Genomic DNA, 10,050 nt, shown 5'->3' on the forward strand with positions numbered 1-10,050 from the left:
TTCGGTTTTGGGATGCAAGGCCAGTCTTCACCCATCTGGTGCCACGAGAGAGAGAGAGAGCGAGGGCACAGCATCCTGGCTGAGAACCCCGACCCAAAGACATATGTAACCCGGGCTCCTGTTTTTTATTGCACAGGGAAACAAAATGGTCAGTGGCTCCCAGTGGCACAGACCGGGCAGCCAAAGAGCTGAGAAGACAAACAACTTCCAGCTCCTGGCTGTAAACCAGGACATCGCATTCCCTCCCTTCCCAGAAACAACACTCGAGGTGGCCTTGTTTGTGCTGCAGTGTTCTCTTCTGCTTCAATTTCCCGTAATTTTGCTCAGCCACAATATTATAGGGTTTCTAACATTTTCCATTGGGGCACAGTGAAGATTGTAAACATGTGTCTCTCCCACTGTTAATGCTAAAGGTTCATCATCAGCAACATGGTAATATCTGGGATGCATTAATGAAGCCGGCTAATAAAAATGGGGTGCAAGGGTCTCACTTCACAGGTCGCCTGATCCGATTTTTCCAGCATGAGGTTGGGTGTGATGCGTGGCACAGAGCTGTGTCCACCTGGCTGAACTTCTTTCCATGAAGCAACAGCCATGGTGGGAGGGCAAGGTATCCATCTGCCCAGATATTTTTTTAAGCTCATTTGAACTCTTTTCCCTTTCTCCACCCAAATTATCTTGCTAAACTTCAGGATTGTGCAACAGGCAGGAATGAAGAGAAATAGTTACAAATTGTCCTTAAAATTTGGGTTTAATATTCATGGTTTCATTGTAAACAAAAGCAAGCAAACCCACGTAGCTGCTATTGCTAAATAGGTTGGAGCCTCTACACCGCCAATTAGCCAGGCCGGTGGTACACCTCAAGGGCTGCTGCCAGTTCTTGCTGCTGGCCTGAATCTGCAAGCACAAGAACCGAGGCCACATAAATTTTCTGATTGGCTGGAAAAATTTGGATACAGCCTCTGTTGGGATGTATAAATAGAAAGCAAAATATTTCAGACCTTTCACTTTGAAAGCAGAGCTCTCAAGGCACGTGAAAATGCACAGGGTCACAGCAGTCATCCTCGCAATTGTGATCTCCAGTGGTGAGTTAGCTGAATTTTGTTAAACATTGCTCATTGTAACCTGCCTTCTTTTTCTTTCTCTCCTTTTCTTTTTTTTTTTTTTTAATGAAGTGTATCTGTAAGGATTTAGGAACTGATTTGCTCTCTGCCATTTTTTGCTTTTGAAAATAACCCCTCTCGCATTGCATAGGAACCTCCATGGAAAAATCCTTTTAAGATATGGTAAAGAGTTGTGGCAAAATTTTGTTGGAGTAATGATGTTGACCGAATAAGAAAGAATCAGCTGAGGCATATCAATTACTAACAGCATGCATGTTTTCTTAAAAACCTTTTACTTCAAGATCAACCCGCTAAGCACAGAGTGTTCCCAGAGATGTTTCTGTGTTTAATGTCATCACCTTTGATTTCACAAAGAATACACAATTCATCAAAATAAATGAAGACTACCTAGAACAAAGGGCTGTTTTGCTCAAGGAAGGCATTAGAGATTTCCTGCACCCTTTTAGCACCAGACCTTCAGCGCCAGCACATCACTGCCCCTCTGTGCCTACACTCCCAGAGCCCAACGGGGACGGTGCCTGCCGAGCTGTTCACACACGTGGATAAACCTCAACTCGTTGCTTCTTGCTAGACCAGCCCCGTTCTCCATAGGGAGCCCCAAGAGCATCCCCTGGGAAACCCTAATAGTTTTTTTGGGGGGAGCAGGGCTGTTAGAGGCTTGTAGAAGGTACCAGGTCAGGGGTTGCCTTTCCTCCCTGCCGCCCTATAAACATCTTCCCTCTCTCAGACGTCACTGGGGCCATGAGATCAGCACGGGTTTGGCTGTGGGTGATGATAGCTGGAGCCTGGAATAAAAAAATACGAGGCTGTTACCCTACTGGCTGCTACTTTGAAACAGTAATGTAGAAACACTGGGAGATAGAAAATGCAATTAGTAAAAGCTGGATGACAGCTTTTATTTTTGACTGGATCCCACATTAGGGAATAGGAATGGACCTGGTGGGTCTCTCTCAGTCCTGCTTTTTACAGTTACAGTTTAGGATTCCAAGATCCCAGGTGGCTCAGGTCACCTTCCAGGCAGAGACATCCCGTAGCTCCAGCCCCACGTCTGCTATGTGAATGCGGCACAACTGCCCCGGGGCAATGGGAGAGGAGTGGGTCACTCCATGATGTCCCCTCCAGATCTATTTGTTCTGCATTTTTGCTTTGAAGTCGCTCCTTTAAGTACCCTCAAACGTCATTTGACAAAGCATAAAACAAAAAAACGCTATTTCATTGCATCCCTAAAATTAACCTACATTAAAAGATGCACAACTTTCTAGTTCCCTGAAGCCTGATCCATCGTTACAGCAAAGTCCAAAGAGGCCTTGCTATTGATTAAGCATCACGGGCTGGGAAATCCCCTTTCTAGTTTGTGGGTTTCATCTTCTGTTCTTCTCGTTTCTTCTTTTCTAGCTGCTGCAGCACAATGGGCAAAAATCTGCTCAAGTCAACCTGCAAACAAAATCAGAGGCTGCGACTCTCAGGGCTGCGGCGGATACAACCGCTCCAGGTCCTGGGCTGGGATGACGGGAGATGGCTGTGCTTGAAACTTTCTTAAAATAAAAATAAGCATGAAAAAATGGGCGAGAGGAGGGTTTCTAGCTGGCAAGGCGCTCTGCCGCGGGCTAACCCGCCTTGCTCTTCTTCTTCAGAGGAAGGAGGCAGCACATGGGAGTGGACGTGGTGTGTGAGGACGGCTCGGTGGTGTACGCACCCTTCACGGGGAAGATCGACAGACAAGCCAGGCCCTATGGAAACGGCAATGCCATCGACGATGGAGTTCAGCTTTCAGGATCAGGTACCAGAGCTGGAAGACGTGCGTCTTGCCAAGCTTGATTGCAAAATGTTCCGACTCCTTTATAGAGCTTTAAACTGAGCCAAAAATCATGAACGCAACCTGAACTGCAGTGTGCTTGTACGTGAATCCAAGCAAAAACTGTAACTTTAAAATCCAGGTTCTGTTAATGCAGGAAAATTTATTGAAAGTATTATGGCATTTCACCTCTATTAAAAAAGTCAAAGGATGAAGCTGGTCCCTTTGCACATTTTGGATAATTAAAGGAACAGCCTCTGACTTGCTCATGGAATTTTACCCACCTTAATCCCCTTCCCCACCCCCCTCCATGTTAATTTATTTCTTTTCTTATTCTCTCTTCTTGATGCTACAGCAGCGTCACAGCATTTTCTGTAACTTTTTCTGCTGCTGAATCTCTTATCATTTTATTGTCATTTGTATTTTGCTACTGAACGTTATGACTTTGCCAGGCTTTTAAACCATTTCATAGGAGCAACAGTTTCCCCCTCTTCTCTCTCCCCTGTTAACAGGATTCTGCATTAAGGTGTTTTACATCAAACCCGTCAAGTACCGCGGCCCCATCAAGAAGGGAGAGAAAATCGGCATCCTGCTGCCCATGCAAAGGGTCTACCGAGGAATTACGTCCCATGTCCATATCCAGAACTGTGACTTAACGGATCCTACTCCCAACCTGTAAACGGGCGGCTGCACCTTCAGCCCCCCACCTTGTATATTCATTAAATTGCTTGGGCATAGGTAGGCCTTCAGCCCCCCACAATATTCATTAAATTGCTTGGGCATAGGTAGTCACTCTAGCGGAAGCCACTGAGCCTCAAACAGTTGTTCCACCTAAAAAGTGTCCATGAACAAAATGCTGGTGGTTATCTGAACGTGAACAGACTCAGAGTAAGGTATAGCACATGCTTTAAAGCTGTTATCGTGTCTTGCACATCACTGCACTCGCAGATGAAGGCTGAAGTAGCGGGCAATGGACGAGTGGCTGAGAGATGGTGGATCCGCGATGCTCAGCAGCACCGCAGCGAGCCGTGCTGCAGCTCACTCGTCTTGGACTTCTCTGCTCTCTTTGCAGCCAAACACAAAGATTTCTTTAATAAGTCAGAAATTTTACTTTGCTTGCAAATGAAAGATCACACTATTAAAGAGCTGCTTCACTACAAATTGCTTTGAATTTCTTTGGTGCTGTCACAGAGTTTGGGCTGGGTTCTGCTTTTTTAATGCAGCTGGGGGGAAAAAACTTGTATAAAGCTGAAACACAAATCTTTCCTGGGGCCCATGACCAAAAACATGAAACAACATTAATGAAGTAGCTCATTCCTTTTCCCCAGACTCGGGATTGCTTCAGGATTGCCTTGGCACACCCAGGTTTCTTTTTGTCCAAGTGAGGCATTTCTTTCCACTAGTAAATCAGCTGAAGACTTTCCCGGGACAACAAGCTCTTGTTAACAGGACAGGGCTTTTCAGGCCAAGGCTACCAACATGCTACTGGGAGTCTCAAGGGCTAAAGTGCTCTACAAGTGCTGCAGGCTCTCACGTATTTACTAACGCAACTGCAGCCTCGGATAAGCAGGGAAGCTGCTTCGGCGGGAACTGCGTATGTCCTGACAGCAGATTTGTTTTTCCTAAGAAACTACAGAAAGATATTTGCCACATCTGTGCAAAGTGCTTAACCTGCTGTGTCCTTTAACTTTGCTGTGAATGAAACATCAGCACGTCCATATAAACACGCAGCCCAAACCTGCAGAGGCAGACAGCAACCAGACACTGATGGTGAGTCAATACAACTGGGTTTTCTGTGAAAAAACCTTTTCCTTATACCGAAAGCAGAAACATTTCAGCAAAAGTCCCCAGGGTTTTCCAGTTTTGACCAATTTTTTTTTTATTTTTGTCATGAAGTTGGCTGCCTGCAGAAAAGAAACACTTCCACCTAAGTTTCACTTGGTTAAAATCCCAGTTTTTAACCCAGTTATCAACTTCTCACATTTGAAAAGGGAAGGTCCCAATCAAGCCCCCACTTCTCCATGCAAAACCTAACGAAACACTGAGCTGACCCTGCTGACTGAGCAGGGCACCGAGCCTCCAGCCTTAATACACTCGACTGCAAAATCAACATTTTTACTTGATTTTAGTCCTTGTATGGGAAAGAAAACATGATCCGACACTTTTTTTTCCCAGCAAAGGCAGGTAAGCTCTTCCCTGGGTCACACTTGTCTCCTTCCTCCTCCCTCAGCTGTCATATGCATCAGGAACCTGTTAATAGGCACAGAAGATCCCATCACCTCCTTTCTGAAGCACAGCACACAGGTATCATCAGGGCCCTGGGAGGAACATGAATGCCAAAACAGCACTGAGAGCCCCCAGCCTGCCTTCTCCCTGCCCTCGGCAGAGCATCCTGCCCTCCTGCAGTCCAGAGAGACCACGCAGCAGCGCCCGCTCCCAGGGACTCGTGGTCCCCCCGGCTTGTGACGGAGCTGCTCCGAACTCACCAGCTTTGCTCCTCTACAAGTAACATTTTCACCTGTACATTAATGACAACAGCTCAGCACTTTTCTGGTCTGTCCCCACAGAGTGGTTTCACAAACCTTTTCAGGGAGCTATTATTTAATCCGAGTTTTTCCAGCAGCGCAGGGAGGTGCAGTGCTTTGGTGCAGGGATGTGGGGTGCTCCGGCAGGTGCCTGAGAGAGGTAGAGGGCAAATGCTAAAAATTCCTGGTTTAGCTGGGGCTGTCACCCAGCAGCAGAGAAGAAAAATTAAATAACACTTTCTATTTCAGGTTACAGAGCAGTTGGGGCAAACAGTATAAGTAAATCCAGCTTTATCTTTTCAGTCTAGTAAAAAAAAAAATGGCTGTAGAAGAAGGGAAAGTACAATTTGTAGCTGACTCTGGGAAGGAAATAAAGGGCTGGTAAAATACACAGCTCTAGAAATATTCAAGATGAGGGGAAAGGGTGCTGGGGGAAGTAACGGGGCAACTAGGCTTTTCAGGAAAGAGTTGGCAAACTCAGGCCATGCAGAATTGCTTTTTTTCTGCACCAGTTCTGCAGGGATCTTTTCCTCACTATCCCTTTCATTTTATAAGTTTGTACAACAAGGTCCCGGACAGAGAGATGAGCTGGGGTCCCAAACTGTGAAAGTCCTAACTGCCTGAGGCTGCAACCCAAATCTGCACTATTCCCTTCCATTTCCCCGAGCATTAAAGGACATTTGGAGGATTCAGCCGGAGCTTTGTCCTCCCCACAGGATAGGACATCGGTAGCAAAAAAGATTTTCTTTCATGTTCCTCCATCCTCCCCATTAAAACCTGCCTAGCTCAGGCTTAGCAAGTATATCAAAAAGGCAAAATAAATTCGAGATGGAGTCTTCGATCAGAACTGTGCACCAGCACAACTTCAGCTTCGTCTTCAGCTCATACTTAGCAAAGAAGAAAAGCAACATACTCAGATCTCCTACAGCCTGCTATCTCCTTAAAATGACATGCCCAAGCATGCCTTTTGGCTGATCAGCTAGCACGACCTGCTGATTTTCCAACGATACTACAATATAAGCCGCGTACACAAAGCTTAATTAATCATTGTGGCAAAATTCCTCTTATCTCAGCCTCGTCAAGCGATCAGAAGCCTGAGTAAATAGCGAGTGCAAGTTGTTTTACATTGCGCCAGCTTGATTTTTACCGTGAAAGCCTGGGCTGCTAATTGCACAAGTAAATTCTTCTATGGTTGATTTTTAAATCACAATTTGTTTTTAATGATTAGCACAAAGAATATTATTTATTTTCCAGAGAAACAGCTTTTAAGGTTCTTTAATAACATAATGTGCGCAGATCAGCTGGGGGGCAAGTGCTCAGCATTGACTTGTTCCCACACTGAACACACCGGGCTAGCCAAGAAGGACAAAGCCAATTGTTCTGCAAAATATAGCTAGGAAGAGAATTTACCTTTTCAACCGCCTGCTAACAAGCCTGGCAAACCTACAGTTATGGTACTGTAACATCACCAAGAAATAAGATGTGCAGCGCTCATTTATCCGGTTCACTGGGGCTGCAGCCCCACAGAGGTTGCGAAGAGGAAGGACTTGGTGGACCAAATCATCAGTTTTTGGACGTTGGTTGAATCCCACCGAGCTGAAACACGTGTAAAGGAAACGATGGAGAAACCAGCCCTCACTTGTGGGCAACAAACGGAGGATGGCAGCACAGCTGGGAGGAAGCCGCAGGCCTTGGCTGGGGGGTTGGATTTGCCCCGGCTCAGGGTTTGGCCCCAGCTTTTGCTGATGTTTCTGCTCAAAGACTCCACTACCATTGCCCAGGTGTGTCTCACAGTTTTCTGGCTTTTTTCCTCCAAACCCCTTATTCCATCATTTTACCATTTTCTCATTAAGAGATGATGTTAAGATAATTAATATGTTAAGAGGGACTAGTCTAACGTTTGCAAGGTTTATGGACACACGCATGGCAGGTACCATCTATCCAAAAGCCCTGGTGGGCAGTGGACCCTCCTGAAGACTACATAATTTACACAGCAGAGTCACAGTATCTTTGGAAAGGCTGAATAGCAAAATAGGGATTTCTCCTGGCCAGCATCAGGCTTAACTCATTCACTGCCTGTTGATATCAGCCCAAACGCTCACATGTGCTCGCTGCGCTCTTGCTCAGTCCATGAGAAGACCTCGAAGGGACTTACACAGCTAGGGAAGTTACTACTGACATAAAAGGGGCAAAACAGGGAACTCGCACCATTCACGCAGGAGAAAGAAGTCAGCATTTCCCCAGCCAGCCCACCTGCTCTCAGCGTGCTCCTCGCAGCGCTGCACGCTGGCTCCTCTCCATCTCCTTGCCCGCTCCCCGCCGCGGGGAAGGAAACGGTGCAACTGCAGCTCCCAGGGGCTGTGCAACGCCGGCTGGTTGTTCCATATCCTTCTGTTAGTGTGTGCTAAGCGGCCAGTTCGCGTCTTTCACAACTGCACCTACCAACTGTTATACTAGCATCTCCGTTGCCCAACACAGGAATCCCACCAACTTCGGTTCAGAGCTTCCTCGTGCCCAAGGTGAGAGGTCTGCACCTTCCAGCTCGCCCAGGAAAGATGGGGAACACACTGAGAAATCTCAACTGCAGTATCATACACTTGAAAACTGTTTTATTAAGAATACTTTACCAGAAGTGCATTAGATATATTACTGTAGCAAATGACATTTTGACATGTTCTAGAAAGAACAGAGCAAGATACAATGCTGTTAAGATCTCTTATGGAGAAAATATAAAAAATGTACACAGCTACGAGCAATTTGGAGTCACCTCTGTAACACAAATGAGATGGAAAAAATTGCAAAGAATCGCAGCTTAGAGCCATTTTATAAAATACCAGACTGCAAAACAGGCCTCAGAGAAAAGCTTCTTCAGTGTCTGTGCACCTGTAACACAGCTGTACTTCTCTCCTCGTGCCTACCAGCTTGGCTGGCTTTACACCCGGCCTTTCCTTCACAAGACACTGTAGAGCGGATTGAGGTGCTGCAATTCATTCCTCGGTAAAATTAGGAGCATGTGAGTTCACAAAAGTCTATAAAAATCATTAGCTTTTCAAGGCAGGTCTGCCCCAGGTAAAATTTGTATAATGAGGTATTTAAAAATCTACTAGTGCAAACTGGCAGTCAGGAATAAATCAGAAATAAAACCTGGTTGAGAGAGATCATTATTGCAGAAACCCCACTGGAGACCCCTCAACTGGGAACGGCCAGGCACCACCCAAATAAAGTCTTTATTTTTCAATGGTTTTGTTTCCAGTAGGGAAAAAAGCTTACAGCAGCTAGTATCAAGCTAGCCAAGCTCAGAAATACTTTACTACCTCTACGGTATGAAATCTTCATTGAAAGATGCCACCCATACTGCCTCCCTTGCTGATTCTCTCTGCTAAGAAGAGCTGAGGGGGTTTGCGGAGGGCTCGTGCCAAATGAAGGTGAATAAGCCTGGAAAGCACATTACACAAGCTCTCCCAGCTTCGAGCGACGAAGGCTGTTTCTGGCAAGGGTCACACAAACCCACACCCCCCATCTTTCAGTTCAGGGGTAAGCAGCATCCCCAAATCCTGAATACCCACCGAGAGCTATTACCAGCACCTTGTATCATTTGTAAGCCCAGACTCCATTATATTGAGCAAATTACAACCAAAAGCCTCATCAAAACTAGACTGAGGGGACATAACATTTATATAAATACTCGTTTGGTGGCTACGAGTGTGAAAACCAGCCGTTCTTTCTGGCAGGATGCGGAAGAAAGCAGCAGGGATAAAATCAGCAAAGCCACTTGTAATAACCCCAGGGAGGGCTAAAAGATTGCTTGGGGCTTAAACGCTGGCTGTAAAAAAAGCTTGGAACCACAAGCAAAAAATTTGTCTCCAGCTGCTTGTTCCATGGAGATTTTCAGAAAACACAACGTACAGATGCTCTTTGCAAACTAGAAGTGGGGCAGGGAGACATCTGTTTCTCCTGTGAATAAAACCTGCAGGACTTCCAGAGGTTTCTGTAACTTGGAATATCAGATAGTGTATGTGAAAGCGCCATGACTCATTTAAATTTTGTATTAACTAAGACATGTCTGTAAAGAAAATCTAATGCTTTTCTGTTAAGTAGTGCAGAAAAATCAAACCGAAGGATTAAAAGAGACACTAAGGAGCCTGCTTAATAGTACAAAAGCTGAAATCAAGCAGATACTAAACGAATCATTTTAAAACCTAGAATTTTTTAGCTCCATGTCAGTTATGCCATGCAACGTGGGTTTGCAACTGTTTGTTTCAGAGCTTGAAGATGTTTTAATAAGAATTTAGTTGTCAAAAACTAGGGTTTCAGTGAAAAGACTTCATGGATTTAAGCCCAGGCTAGGTGATAATTTCAGCTGAACAGGAAAAAAAGACGTGTTTCCATGCAAAAGCATCTGTATTTCTTAGCCTAAGTGAATACTTATGCTACACCAAACATTACAGCTTCGTGCATTCTCTGGCACTCTGTTAGAAAGCTCTAATGGGCACACACACCTGGGGAGGAGGTGCTGGAATCACAGAATCATAGAATCATTGAGGTTGGAAAAGACCTCTAAGATCATCAAGCCCAACCATCAACCCAACACCACCATGCCCACTAA

At 45.4% G+C, this 10,050-nt stretch overlaps 1 protein-coding gene across 1 annotated transcript; it reads left to right on the plus strand.

Moving 5' to 3' along the window:
- The first annotated feature begins 1,037 nt into the window (after window positions 1-1,037).
- LOC103904574 (leukocyte cell-derived chemotaxin-2) lies at window positions 1,038-3,598 on the plus strand. Its single transcript, XM_009286070.1, has 4 exons — window positions 1,038-1,085; window positions 2,520-2,616; window positions 2,759-2,904; window positions 3,432-3,598. Exons 1-4 carry the CDS (start codon window positions 1,040-1,042, stop codon window positions 3,596-3,598), a joined length of 456 nt encoding a protein of 151 aa, XP_009284345.1. The 5' UTR covers window positions 1,038-1,039.
- The last annotated feature ends 6,452 nt before the right edge of the window (window positions 3,599-10,050 follow it).

The sequence above is a fragment of the Aptenodytes forsteri genome, unplaced genomic scaffold, assembly GCF_000699145.1.
Source record: "Aptenodytes forsteri isolate BGI_AS27 unplaced genomic scaffold, ASM69914v1 Scaffold54, whole genome shotgun sequence".
Taxonomy (NCBI): domain Eukaryota; kingdom Metazoa; phylum Chordata; class Aves; order Sphenisciformes; family Spheniscidae; genus Aptenodytes; species Aptenodytes forsteri.

Coding starts and splice junctions, on each gene's coding strand:
- LOC103904574 (XM_009286070.1), top strand. CDS start 1,040: ATGCACAGGGTCACAGCAGTCATCCTCGCAATTGTGATCTCCAGTG. Junction 2,617..2,758: donor GGCGGATACAACCGCTCCAG/GTCCTGGGCTGG, acceptor CTTCTTCTTCAG/AGGAAGGAGGCAGCACATGG. Junction 2,905..3,431: donor AGTTCAGCTTTCAGGATCAG/GTACCAGAGCTG, acceptor CCCTGTTAACAG/GATTCTGCATTAAGGTGTTT.